General features: G+C 38.9%; 1 protein-coding gene across 1 annotated transcript in view; it reads right to left on the bottom strand.

Moving 5' to 3' along the window:
* BIRC6 (baculoviral IAP repeat containing 6) overlaps positions 1–14,930 on the bottom strand; it is a 332,211-nt gene that overhangs the window by 87,784 nt on the left and 229,497 nt on the right. Inside the window, exons 62-65 of the mRNA XM_065402120.1 lie at positions 14,098–14,398; positions 10,134–10,351; positions 4,217–4,381; positions 1,397–1,565 (exon numbers count right to left, since the gene is read on the bottom strand). Of these exons, the coding sequence (XP_065258192.1) occupies positions 1,397–1,565; positions 4,217–4,381; positions 10,134–10,351; positions 14,098–14,398 (853 nt within the window). The remainder of the gene's footprint in view (positions 1–1,396; positions 1,566–4,216; positions 4,382–10,133; positions 10,352–14,097; positions 14,399–14,930) is intronic.

Here is a 14,930-nt window from a genome sequence, read left to right as displayed (position 1 = left end):
AGCTGCAAGTTTGTAAATACTTGACCAGAGTGTTCTTGAAAAAATGAGATAATCCTATAGTGATGGGTCAAATACTCTGAAATATCCAGAGAAACATTCTTCACATTGTTCAAAATTTTTGTTGATTGAGGTTCTTTGAAGACATTTTTGGACTGCTTCAGCTCAAAATAACACAGTGCCCCACCTACCACTGAGTAGTTACAGAGAGCCAGCTATACCGCCTTTATTTTGTTCTATATATGCATGGTTTTGAAAAAACACTTGTAAAGAGGTAGCTCCTATCCCAAATAGTTTGTCTTATGCCTCAAGGAATGACACATTAACATGACACACTGCAAGCCGTTTTCAAGCTCCAGTGGGAATCCATGACATCTATGACATCATAACTGAGAGGGAGCCAACTATTGCAGCTTCAGGGGAACTAAACCAGCATCTGACGAAGTGGGTATTCACCCACGAAAGCTTATGCTCCAATACGTCTGTTAGTCTATAAGGTGCCATAGGACTCTGTCGCTTTTTACAGATCCAGACTAACCCGGCTACCCCCCTGATACTTAAAAGGTACAGAATCATTCATGGCTGAATACCCACTCCCAGTTCCACTTTTAGAGAGTTCAGAAGTAATGGTAGGGCTCGCACATTTTCACAAAATGACTATATGTTACCTTTAACCAGGATTTCTGGTTAATGCCGATAACTGGCACGTGTATGCACACTAATATTAAGTGAACTATAAATTTCTCATTAACACCACACACTTAGGACAGAAAGATTAACAACTGAAGACCAAAAATCCACACAGTCATTTATACCCTTGGTTCACAGAATGAGGAGGCATAGTGGGCAGGGGTGAACCAACAGACACTGCTACAGAACAATTTCCACTCCCAGGAGCACATGTCCACCCATAATGAATATCCTTGGGACTAGCTCTTGAAGAAGAATAGTAAGATACAAAATTGTCAGCTGGAAATGTGATTTTTCAAGGTGATAGCATCTGTAAACAGATTTTTTTTAAAGTAGTTTTGGAAAAGGGATAATTTCAAACTGTGCAAGAGTTTAAAACTCTACAAAATAAAGAAATCACATCAACAGCCACAGCAAACAAATTTAATCTCATAAGACTTACATAAATCTACTATAAAGGAGTAATAAAATATGTTTTCTTTTTTTTTTTAAATGTCAAAAATAACCCCGATGGAAATTTGCAGGGACTGTCTATTTTGTTCAAGTAGCATGAAATTCTCTTGCAAATGAATATTTACATTTACCCTGATTTTGTCAATAGCAGCTCTGCTTTTCCACCAGGCTCATTTCAGAGAAAGAAGTGCAATATGCTTTTAAAAAAAACAAAAAACAAAACAAAACAAAAAAACCCCGAACAGCAGCACTTTACCTGAATCGTTACGGAGGTATGACGACATTGCTGGAATGAGACAAGACTGACTGAGTAGCTCTAACAGAACTGATGGAAGAGCATTGCTGTTTTGTCCTCTACCCTCATGGCTAGTCTGGGTCTCTCCATTTGATATGCTCCCTGCAGGATTTATGTAACTAGCAAGAACCTGAAAATTAAAATATATTGAGACGCTTAGTCAAAATCTGATGCATTTTAGAGATAATAACTCAAATTGTCCATATCTACTTAATGGCTGGCTTGTTATTTCACCTATTAAATGTTGGAAGTTACTCCTTCGAGCTCAAAGATGATTTAGATAGAATCCTATGCAGAAATTACTAGATCACAGTTTATTACTATTTTTGCTAAGTTAAGAAGGTAAAATAAGCATTAAATAAAGTCACTTCAAATTATTACACAAAAGTTTAGGTTTAAAAAACCCATTGAAAGCACTAAATTGCTAGACAGATCATTGTTATGTGTCATTGGGGGAGTTCTGACACTCCTATTAGAATAGCTACCTTCTAAATACATCCTATCTCCAGTTTAATCCCATGATAAATCCAATTTGTAAATCATATGGCAAACAGTGAAGACAGTGAGAAGTATCTGCCCTCTCAATAGTACGATGCATAACCTGTTGGATCTTAGATGGTCGACAACAGAGAATACCTTAATCATCAACATCTAGCAAAGAGACTGCAACTTTTACTGTTAAATATGGACCTCACCAGTTATCCATGCTTCGGTCACTTCTGGTGAGATTACTCCCTGCATGGGGCTACACCTGAAGACTGCCTTTGATCTTTAGTCAGTGAATAATACAGCTGTTTTCTTCCTTGTTTGTGCAGTGAATTGTCTTGGAGGGAGCATGAAGCTTGTGTTCTATCATCTACAAGGACTTCAATTAGTTTCTTGGAAACTAACTGGAAACTATTGTTTTTTTTACCTATTACATTTTATGTGGCTCAGGCCTGAGCCACCTTAAAAACTGCCTCTCCCCTGTGCTCTATCCTAGTAGTAAAGATTAGCGAAGGCATATGAGCTGACAGCTCCATGAGTTAAATTTGTACTGACTGCAGATAGGATTTCTTATAAAAAGGGCCCTGGGCTCTGGAATTCACTCCCTATGTTTGTTAGCATGAGCTTGTTGAATTTCATTGCTTGCTACTAGGTTTATTTAATAGTTAGTTTTCCTTTTTTTCCCCTTCTTCAATAAAAGATGTTTGATAGGAGACGGATTCTTTTGCGTATGGACGTATAATAATGGTGATCTAACCGAGTCCTTTAACTGACAATGTGGCAGTTTATGTATTTAAATTATGCATTTTTCGTTTACAGTACTTAAGAGTATAAATACATTTTATAAATGAAAAAAGGCAGTATGTATATCAGTTGTTAAACTATATACTACTTTGTCAGATTATGCCATCAGCCTCAAGACATTCAAACTTTTGCTTGGCTCTGAAGTAGCAATAAGCTCATTTCAGACAATCATAAATAAAATGTATATGGGTCAAGTTCAGTGGTATGCTGAACAGGCCCAGAGAAGAGAGAGAGGGGTGGGTGTGTGGGTGTGGGTGTGGGTGTGGGTGTGTGTGTGTGTGTGTGTGTGTGTGTGTGTGTGTTGGGGGGGGGGGGGAGAGAGGTTTAGGAGGGAAGATTGAATGGAGCCTTTTGAGAGGATTCCCCTATGTCTGAAAACAGCCTTCTTGGACAATTTGGGGTAATAAGAAGGGACTTAAAAAAAAAATCAGTTACCCTTGCTAATGGTGAAAAAAAGGAGGAAATCACAAAGAAGCCTATTTGGCAAACTAGAAATTAGTCTGTTCCTAGTCTCCAAGGTCTGCTTCTCTGATCATCTGCCTTTGCTTTTGCCTGGATGCCAATAGGTCTACATGGGAGTATAAAAGCACCACAGAAATCTACTAGAATATTCTTGGTTCAGTGAACATTCAGAGCTGTCCATGTGCTGACAACTAAGAACATCCGTTTTTGTGTTCTGTTCTTTTTATGGATCACCATGATAGAGGTTATAAACTTATAGGTGGATCCTCCTCCTGGGGGGGGGGGGGGAATCTGTGCTTATCATTTAAACTTGAGCTTCTTGTGATCTCTTGCTAATTTATGTTTGCCACATTCACTGTATTACCTGGTTGAACAGAGACATGCTCTATATACTCTCAAGTGGTCCTGAAGGTCCTAAAGCATCAAACTCAGTCTATAGAAGGCAATGCTCTGCAACCTTCCTCACCTTGATAAAGTAACTGGTGTGTTATGATAACACAGAAATACTCCCCAACCTGAAAGACTGGCATGTGTTCTCATTTTTGGTGGTCAGGAACAAACCCCTCCCACAAACATATAATCACAGGGGCATCCACCTTTGCTACAAAGCTATTATGCACATCAAGCTTACAACCTCCTGTTTTCAGCAACTTAGCCTGCAAATGTCTAACAAAACAGCTGCACAATTAATTACTTGAGGTCACAGGTGTATTGCATCCGTCTTTAAGCAAATAGCTTATTGGAATTTTCTGCTCCATCTGGTTCAGTCCTACATTTTCATACATTCACATTTGTTATGAGAAAAAAAGCTAGACTTTTTTTTAGCCGCAACACAGGAAAAATGAATTTTTTTTTTTTTTTAACTATAGGCTCACGAATGGCTGATGGGTGTTTCAGCCTAATAAGTAAAATACTTCAGATACTTGAGTGAAAAAGGGGTTAAGAATACAACTTTTTTACAAGTTTAACTATCTTACCACCACATGCATGAATGCCTATCTGGGTTATTTATACTTCACCATTCCATACCTGCAGAAGACAGGTGACATGTTCTTCTTCCAGCCTTTGTTTAGTCAAAGCTTGTTCTACATCCCATCCAGAAGCAGTGGAGCCAGTTCCAAAGCCAGTACCCTTAGCCCAGTAGAGTTGCTGTTCTTCTGTTGATACACTGTTGTGCGTGCTCGACACCTGTGGCTAATAAAAACAAAAAGGGATTATACATCGTATTGTCCAAGTCCTTCAAAATTCCTTCTGTCCTTCAGGAAAGAAGGTTTTTTGTTGCTTTTTATTTACTTATTAAAACAAACTCATGGACATTGTGACACTGCACCCCATATTCTTCGCAGTGATTTTATTAGGATATGATTATGACATAATTATGATGTATTTTATGCAAGATAAGCCATGTAAGGTGTCTTTGGAAAAGTTATGATTTGCTGAATATGATTATCCTATTTGTATGCATGTATCTTTTTTGTATCTGAAGTTATGAATATTGACTATGTATCTGTAGTTCAAATGTAGTTACACCTGAGTAATGCCCACTAGACAAGATGCTTTCAGTCTAGATAGTGTGTGGGGAAGGCCTATTCAGGGCAATGGGCCATTAGGAAAAAACAATAGGCCTTAGGAGAAGTTTATCTCCCACCTGGGGAGCCTTTCTGAAAAGGCTACAGACAGCCTCCAAGTAATGGCTGCATCACTCTACAAAGATATGTGATGAGACCACATGATTCCAGACTTCATCTTGGGATGTCAGTATTTTTCTAGAGATTGGTCTGGGAAATAAGCTTTGAAACAAAGGGTTCCTACCCTATGCAAAAGCTATATAAGTCAGGGAGTGACATCATCTGGTGTTCTTCACTCCTCACACAAGAAGACTCCTGGAAACACCTGATGAACAAAGACTGAACTGGGGGAAGTGCTGGATCCAGGCTAAAGGGATTTTTAGCCTGTGAATGAAACACCTGGGGATTCCAAGCTATAAAGCAAGTGCAACTTGCCCCTTAAGAATCTGCAGCCTGCTTGTTTCATTTCTTAGGATGAGAATCTGCTATTCCTATCCAATCTATTTAGCACATTAAGCTTAGTTTGCATTTTTTGTTTATTTGCTAGGTAATCTGCTTTGATCGGTTTGCTATTACTTACAATCTCTTAAAAATCTATCTTTTGTAGTTAATAAACTTGTTTTTGCTTTATCTAAACCAATGAGTTGGAGTGAAGTGTATGGGAATCTTAGCTCAGAGGCAAAAGGCTGTTGCATATTCCTCTCCACATTGAGGGAGGGGGTGAATTTTATGAGCTTATGCTGTACAGTTCTCTGTGCAGTGGAAGACGGTATAATTTGGGGTTTATACTCCAGAGGGGGTGCGTGCCTGTGGATCTAGGAGTTGCCTTAGCGGTAGCCTTCCAGGGGTTGGTCAGAGAGCCTGCATGTAACTGCTGCTGGGTGTGTCCCTACCTGTATGTATGCTGGTGAAAGTGCAGGCTGGAGGGCTTGTCAGCTTGTCACAGCAGTACAGTGTGAGAGGGAGCCCAGGTGGGTGGGTCGGGAGAGCTCAGTGGTACCCCAGTTCCAGGTGGCACCCCGGGAGGGAATCCGTGACAGACATCCATTGGAATTCAACCCCCAGGACAGGAAAGACTCTGCAACGCATGTGTATTTCTAGTACAGAACCAGGACTGTAAATCATCCCATGTGCTTTTCAGCTTGCATGGGACAGTAAATCATTTTTCTGTTCACTGTAATCACGTTGGCAATAACAATATTTTACAATGTACACTAATGAAGGGTAATTAGGATCATGTTAAACGATGCAGCTCTACAACTAGCACTAAAATCTAGCCAAGTTTAATGAAAATTATAATTATTAGACAAATTTGGATGGAAGATAAATGTCATTTCAAACCTTTCTGCAGGCTGCTAAGACTTGGATTATGAAACGACACGAATTATCTGTGAATAAACTTGCTAAAGTAGTAAATCAGGAGAAACAGGTTATACTCCCAGCTCTGCCACAGAATTCATATGTGGCCCAAGTCACTTAAACTCAATGGCATCTCACTTTCTACTCCAGTAAAATGGGAAAGTAAAATACTTTCTGACCTTGGAGTGTCATGACATTTATTTCACTAACTTTTTAGAGGTGCTCAGATTGCTTATTCTTATGGTGCTCATTACTGCATTTAAATAATAAAATTAATTTAATAGCAAAATAGCATGAGATTAGTAAACTGTTTTAACATGTGTTAAAATATTCTGGTGCCTGTGTTAAATTTAAAAGATAGCTGTCAGATCTTAGCTGAAAGATCATATATAGAAGATAAGAATTCGGAAAAGAAAATGTAATTGATGCCTAAAGTTATGCACCTAAACATATATTTAGGACCAAAATAAGTGACCTGCCTTTCAGAAATACTGAGCACTCACAGGTCCCATTACAGTTACTGAGAGCTTTGGGTAATGAGCACTTCTAAAAAGCAGGTCACTTATTTAGGTGCCTAACGTCAGGTGCCCCATACTGAAAATTTTGTCCTATGCCAAAAACTGGAGATGACTTCATTTTCTCCTTTTGTGTTGTTTCAAGTATAGTAAAGAGAATGAGGAAATAAAGCTGTTAAACTATTTGTAATAAAAAGCAAATACCACTTATATAATATTAAAATATATAAACAGATTGAATTACAAGTTTTGAATTGGAAAAAACAAGTCAAAAATATATTTACTATGCATCTTAGAAATTTTTTTTACTGCTAGAAAAGGAAAAGCAGTAGTATTTTTAATTATAACATTTTTACACTATATAAATATATCATTATGGCCTTTGCAGTAATATATTGGCAATGCTTTGCATTCATGATTTTAATTTTAAATTGGAATCTAAAGTCACTTTAATAGTAAAACTACAACGTGCCCAAACTCATTAAGATGTTACTATAGATGAATATGCTGTCTCTTTGGACTTGAGCTCTTCAGGAGAGCCCTCACCTCAAGAATATAGGCTTCAGTACAGGCTTGGTGAATCTCTCATTTCACTCTCACAGGAGGGGGTGGGAAAGCATACAGCATGTCATCTATGTGAGAGCATCTGCTCCTACTGAAAGAGAATCCACTTCGCTGGTAAAACAGTGATCTAGTTTCACATTTCTGTGATTTGCGAGAGAGGTCTACTTCCAGGTGTTTGAACTGCTTGGTCACTAGTTCAAAGATTTCCTAATTCAGATGCCATACAGAATCGTTGGTGGGATAGCTACTCAGCCAATCCTACCCTGAATCCATCAGTATGCTGTATGTGCACTGCTCTGAGTGATGAGATACTCTTCTCTGCCCAGGACAATTTCCCTTGCTTCTGAGAGGAGTTGTGAGCTTCTGATTCCACCAATTGTTCAGAAATGTGACCATGGTGGTGGGCCCATACTGAACCAAAACATGCTCGCCTCCAAGGTAGTGGTGATAAAAACTTTGTAGTGCATTCATTTCTGTGAACTCTAGGAAGCGGATACTTTCTCTTTTCCATGTGGCATTCTCTACATGTGACTGTCTAGTTTTCCAGGTGTGTTCCCCACCCAGCAAGACAGGCATTTGTTGCAAAAGTGGAAGGTGAAATGGTTGGACTTTCAATATGTTTTCTTGTCCTCAAAACCATGCTTTGAGCATCTCTAGTCTCTCCGTGCCAGAAGCTTGAAGTGGATGACAGGGAATGGATCACTTGATGATTACCTGTTCTGTTCATTCCTTCTGAAGAACCTGGCATCAGCCATTGTCAGAAGACAGGATCCTGGGCTAGACGGATCATTGGTCTGACCCAGCATGGCCGTTCTTATGTTTGGTTCACCAACATTCAGAGGGAAATAAAAATTCTTGGCATTCAGTATTAGTGCACGATTTTCCATTGTATCTGGTGTGTGGGTTTAGACCCTAAGCAGTAATTTTTGGAGAATTCATTTACTGAGCTGCTGCTCTGGATGGAGGTTTGATTAAGATATCATTTAGAAATGATGAGCACTTTTGGACCAGAGACTTGCTAGGATTATTACTAGCATCACTGTGAAAACCCTGGTAGCTGAAGATGGATCAAAAAGGCACGGTCTTGTGCTAGAAGTGCAAGGTTATACATTTCAGAAAGCTACCATGACAAGATCATAGGGTAATGTGGAGATAGACATCTGCCAGCTCAATACACATGGAAGTCTCCTGGATATAGAGCAACTATGATTGATCCTAGGGTTACCATCCAGAATCTTGCTTTCCTTACCCATTTATTTAGTCACTTCACATCAGTGATCACTCTGATACCTTCTATGTATATTCTTTATAATCCAAAATAAAGTATACACTGGTGTACATTTAGTCTGAGGGAACTGGTTCTACAGCTCTCAGCTCCAGGAGGTGAGCTTCCATTTTTCATTATTACTTGTGCTATACCATATCTTGACTCTGGTGAGTGGATTAAAACAGATGAGGTGGAGCGTTATGTGCCAGCCAGTTGTAATGGACAGGCTGCATTATGCACTTCTGAGGTTGAGTGGAGATGTACTGCTAAAATATTCTGCTTTCTGGTCTGATACTGGGTTTACAGCCCATGACTAATGTGAGCTGAGCTATTTCTGGGCGAAGGCTAACGTTAACTCTACCTGATTCATAAACATCAATTCTACTATTTCTCTCTAGAATAGGTTGTGTCCCTTCATTAGTATTTCTGAGTGGTGTAGGAACGGAAGAACATCTGTGCCTGTTAGGTGTCTCAGTCTCTTCTCAGGATCACAAGGGGGACAGTGTGTGTGTGTGGGTGTAACAGACTTTCAAACTGTAGTGATTCTTGACTATCTTCTCCAGTTTTGTTTCCTTCCATAGAACAGAAAACCCACGAACATGTAGGTTCAACCTTAATTCGATCCCCTTGTGTGTATGCATTATGATACTGTCTGACTATATGATCAAATACTAGTTTTCTTCCCATAGGATGCCTGCCTCATTCAGAGCACAGAATGGACAATACTCAGAGAATTAATTGGGACTGTGCAGTGAATGAGTCTGTTAGATACTCCCCTCACCTACCTCACTTGTGATGCTGCACAGGTCACTTAAAATTTTTTACAGATGGTCCTTAACTGTGTGCGACTCATTTTCTATTTGCCAAATTTGGGATACCTGAGCATGATTTGTGGGAGTGCTGAGCTCTCACAATTGCAGCTTAAGTCAGTGGGAGCTGTGCTTTGAACATATTAACTACTATAAAATATTAAGTTTTCTGAAAATTCAGGCTCTAGGCCCTTTGGCTTTAATCTCACTGTGCCTCACTTCCCCATCTGTAAAACAGGAATAAAATAGCACTTTACCCTATCACCGAGTTATGAAGATCAATTCACTAAGGTTTGTGAACCACTTATTGAAGAATGAAAACCACTTAATGAATAATTCTGTATTCAATGTAGGGTTGGATGGTGTGCAGTATATAAGACAGAGGCAAACATTGCCTAGTGAGGATAAAAATATTGAACAGCTACACATTGACCATCTTGAGCACTGAATAAGACGGGAGTCCTGTGGAAAAAATACTATGAATCATGTAATTAAAGACTGCATCATAATACAGATGCGCAAGCAGCCCAAATTAAAGGCTGCATGGGCAACCTAACTTTTCCGTGTCTGACTCTGCAATCTTTGCATTCTGGTAAAGTAAAGTAATTTATTTTTAAATGTAATAAGCCTTTTAAGGTTATTACAGGGCACTGAAACATGTAAGCAGCAGTAGTTTAGCAAGGACTTTCAAATTACTTTTGCAATTCACTTGAATTCAAGTTCTCAAGAATTCATTTTAAAGAGCTACAGAACATTAGATTAAGAAAGATGTGTGATGCTACCCCAGCAACAAGACTTTCATAGTTACTAGGTCACTGGAGCTTACTGCAGCTAAGTACGTCACTAACCAGAAGCTAAACTTACCTCTGACTGGTTGGGACTAGAGTTGGGCACTCTCGGGGCATGGTGGCTCAGAGCAGATAAACAAGCAAGTATAAGATGCACTGCCCCAATTTCTAGTGCCATGCGCCTAAGGAGTACTCCATCATCAGTAGTCAATGGTGTGGTGCTGAACAAACTGCGCAGCACATGAAATGGAAGAGTTGGAAGCACATTAGCTGAAGGAGACTGCAGGATATGACCTAGGTTGAGAAAGTATAAAAACATTAAATATTTCCTTTTAACAGTTCAGCACATAAATGTTCATCTTCGCAATGATTTATTGAAAATATCCAGCTATATTTCTGAAAATATTAAGTCTTCAGCGGAATGTATTATTTTATTCTGAGCTTCTTTTTAGCCAAACTTCTGGTGGGAAATATGGGCAAGAGATATGAACTGGTTTCCTTTATGGAGTAGGCGGAGACCAATAAATGCATATCATTTGTGATTAAAAACAAAATTTAAACCCTTATCTCCAAGGGTGAAAAGCTAGTTCATTAACAACTCTCTCACTGCACTAAATTATGTATTTGGTCATATTTTTTATTGTAAGACTGGATAACTCTGTAAAGTTTAGAGAAAGTTTATACAAACAGCTGCCCCACCAGGAAGCCAGTGAGAAAAACCTCTCCACTTTTATTAACATATTTTTAATGCTAGGATAAACTTTGCAGTAACAAAAACTGTAATGCCGTTCATGAGGTACACAATGAAACAGTGTAGCGATTCAATACATTTTCACTACAGGACATTAAAACTAAAATTATGTTTTACTAGATAACCAATGTTTGAGTTTTGTACTATAATTTTATTTTTAAAGTTAGCCCTATTGTATCAAGGGTGGAGAAGAGGATAATGATTTGTAAAATCATAGTGTAACAATATTCTTGCCTGTTAATTAGATATACATAGTTAAAACTGTCCAATTTTATGTACTCTTCTGCTCTATTTGACTCAGTAAAGTGATTTTCTAGAGATTTTTGCTTTAAAAAATAAATCACAAAACACACAAACTTATCAAAACATCTAACTTTTTTTTTTTTTTAAAGGAACAAAACAGACTGCTGTCTAAAAGAAGGTGAGAGCAAAAAGTCCCACGACTGCTGTCTATATGACAAGAAATATAAAGTATTTATTCTCATTTTCTATAGGCTCCCAAACTCTATACATAAGCCAAGCCACAAGGGAATGGTAGAAAAACCAACTGAGAGAACATTGATACACTATTTGCCTCTGAGGTGTGTTTAAATGGTAATTATTTTGGGCCATATCATAGATTTGTAGATATAGATCTTTACATTATGTAAAAGAAGCAGGCTAGACATGAGAGTTGAATGGTTCTCCGGTCAGTTTACTACCCAAATCTGAAGGAAAATACCCAGATATCAAATTTCATTTGTTATTTGGCTCACTTTGTCTCCCCCACTGTGCACAAGCTTACAGAAAAAGCAACACGAAATTAAGAGGCAAACAAAAGTCAACGTTCATGGACTAGCTGAGCAAATTGGGAAGTTTATTGTCCCTCCCTCTTTTGATTTGTGCAGAGGTTCTAAACTAGGATGGATGTTCTAGGGAGCACAAGTACTCCCTTAGGGCATTTAACCAATTTATGAATGGAGGAACAGGTTCTTGTTTTGATTCTAGAGGTATCTAGGGGCCTAGCCTTTGCAAAGGGATAAATGTCTGGTTAATTAAACATGAAAGGACCAGGTCTCCCTCAGAAAAAAAGGTGGCCAAGGTATTTGAGCTGAGAAATTTGTTTGTTTTCATCAGGCTACCAGTGGGTGAAGGAGATCAAGAAAAACATTTGCTACAGCTTCTATTAGTGGTCTTAAGGCCAATTTTATTAGTACTGACCACGTTCATTGTTTGTGGTAACCCCCCCCCCCCAAAAAAGGAACTCACTGGTCTGGCCTTACACAAAATTCAGAGTTTAAATCCAGAATGGCCCATTAGATCATTATTATATCTTTAGATAATCTAGTCTGACAGTCTGTATATCACAGGCCCTTAAATTTTACCCAGTTCCTCCTGTGTTGAGCCCAATAACTCGTGTTTGGCTAAAGCATATCTTAGAATCATAGAATCACAGAATATCAGGGTTGGAAGGGACCTCAGGAGGTCATCTAGTCCAACCCCCTGCTCAAAGCAGGACCAATTCCCAACTAAATCATCCCAGTCAGGGCTTTGTCAAGCCTGACCTTAAAAACCTCTAAGGAAGGAGATTCCACCACCTCCCTAGGTAACCCATTCCAGTGCTTCACCACCCTCCTAGTGAAAAAGTTTTTCCTAACATCCAACCTAAACCTCCCCCACTGCAACTTGAGACCATTACTCCTTGTTCTGTCATCTGGTATCACTGAGAACAGTCTAGATCCATCCTCTTTGGAACCCCCTTTCAGGTAGTTGAAAGCAGCTATCAAATCCCCCCTCATTCTTCTCTTCTGCAGATTAAACAATCTCAGTTCCCTCAGCCTCTCCTCATAAGTCATGTGCTCCAGCCCCCTAATCATTTTTGTTGCCCTCCGCTGGACTCTTTCCAATTTTTCCACATCCTTCTTGTAGTGTGGGGCCCAAAACTGGACACAGTACTCCAGGTGAGGCCTCACCAATGTCGAATAGAGGGGAACGATCACATCCCTCGATCTGCTGGCAATGCCCCTACTTATACAGCCCCAAATGCCGTTAGCCTTCTTGGCAACAAGGGCACACTGTTGACTCATATCCAGCTTCTCGTCCACTGTAACCCCTAGGTCCTTTTCTGCAGAACTGCTGCCTAGCCATTAGGTCACTAGCATGTAGCAGTGCATGGGATTCTTCCATCCTAAGTGCAGGACTCTTCCAGAAAGGCACTCAGTCTTGCTATATAGAATTCAAAAGATGGAGACCCTACCACTTCCACTGGTAGTATGTTCCAATGGTTCATCACCCTCAAAGTTAAAATGTTAAAAGTGTGCCTTATTTCCAATTTGAATGTGTCAGGCTTCAGCTTCAAGCCATTGGTTTTTATTATGCATGTCTCAGCCAGACTGAAAACCCTTTTAGTACCCAGTATTTACTCCCTGTGAAAGTATTTACACATTGTAATCAGGTCACCTCTCAATCTTCTTTCTGATAAGCTAAACAGATTGAACTCTAATTCTCTCACTGCAAGGCATTTTCTCCAGGCCTTGAATCATTTTTGTGTCTCTTCTGCGTCCTCTCTGATTTTTCAACATCCTTTTCAAAGTGTGGACACCAAAACTGTATGCAGTATTGGTCTCACCAACACTGCATAGAAGTAAAAATCGCATCCCTAGTCTACTCACTATTCCCCCCGTTTATACATCCAAGCATCACATTAGTCCTTTATGCTAAAGAAATGCATTGGGAGCTCATGCTGAGCTGCTTGTCCACTATGACCTTAAAATTCTTTTCAGAGCTACTCCTTTCCAGGATAGAGCCCTCCAGTCTGTAGTATGGCCTGCATTCCTTGCTCCTAGACATATAACTTTGCATTTGGCTGTATTAAAAACACATTTTCTTTAAATGGGCCCAGTTTATGAAGTGCTCCAGATTGCTCTATATGACTGACCCGTCTTCATCATTATATGCCATTCTGCCAATATTGTGTCATCCACAAAGTTTAATTAGCAGTTATTTTATATTTACTTCCAGATCATGGATGAAAATGTTGAGTAGCACTGGGCCTAGTACTGATCCTCATGGAACCCCGCTAGAAACACCCTCATTCGAAGATGATTCCCTATGACAACTATTTTAAAATCTGTCAGCCAGTTTTAAATTTTCTTATATGATCCAGGATGTGGATAAGATTGAGTTCTTCACAAACTACACAAAGCAATTCCAGCCTCCTTCTAAAGCATCACATTGTAAATACACTTAAATGTAAGTTAAAACAATTTAGCAGTGTTTTACAAATAAATGTAGTAGTTTCAGTACATACTTCCTTCGCCATCATCTGTAACCCCCAACACCAATCTAAGCAGACACTGGGCATGTTTCCTCTCTTTTAACAGCACCTCTGCATAGCCAGGGAGACGAAGAAATAATCCAAAGGCAGCCAAAGAATGAGCTGGTATGGGAGACATAGTTTGCACTGTTGATTTGATGGGTGGAGGCTCTGCAGCAATTGTTTCTGGGGCTTCGTAAACTAGTTCTCCTGATTGCTCAATGGTAACCCATTCAAACTGATCACTGTCCTTCTGCTTCTCTTGTGTAGTGGATGTAACTACTGGAGCACTCACCTTCAAAAACAACAAAAAAGTTAATACAATCCTTGGAAGTAGTCATCCTTTAGGGTCATTTCTTGAAGCACACAATTTCATTACAGTTAGAATTAGGGTTTAAGGAATATACAATTTTTTTATATAGGAAACATGCATGAAAAAAATGCCCAAATAAAAATTCATTGACCCTGTTCCAAGTAAAATGGATCAGACTAAATGGAGAAGTAGAAAACATATGTTTGTTACATTTTTAAAAACATTTCAAAAAGTCCCATATGTAGGTAAAATAAAATTGCATTTAGCATTTAATTTAAAAATACTGAATCTTAGATTTAGTTAAGAATCATAAAATATACTGCAAACAAGGGAAGTCAAACTTATTTAACTAGCATATTTAATTGTTTTCAGCTACATATCTGAAAACAAGCAAAGTTAACCACAAGCCGCTAAAACTAATACTAAAATACAAAAGCACTTTGCTTGGCTGGCTTTGAATATTTATTTTAAATGTGCCAAGCTTGCTGATTTTAGGATCCTGAGGCTGTATGTG

The sequence above is a fragment of the Emys orbicularis genome, chromosome 3 (genome assembly GCF_028017835.1).
Source record: "Emys orbicularis isolate rEmyOrb1 chromosome 3, rEmyOrb1.hap1, whole genome shotgun sequence".
In the NCBI taxonomy this organism is placed as follows: Eukaryota; Metazoa; Chordata; order Testudines; family Emydidae; genus Emys; species Emys orbicularis.
This window is presented reverse-complemented; position numbering and strand designations above follow the sequence as displayed.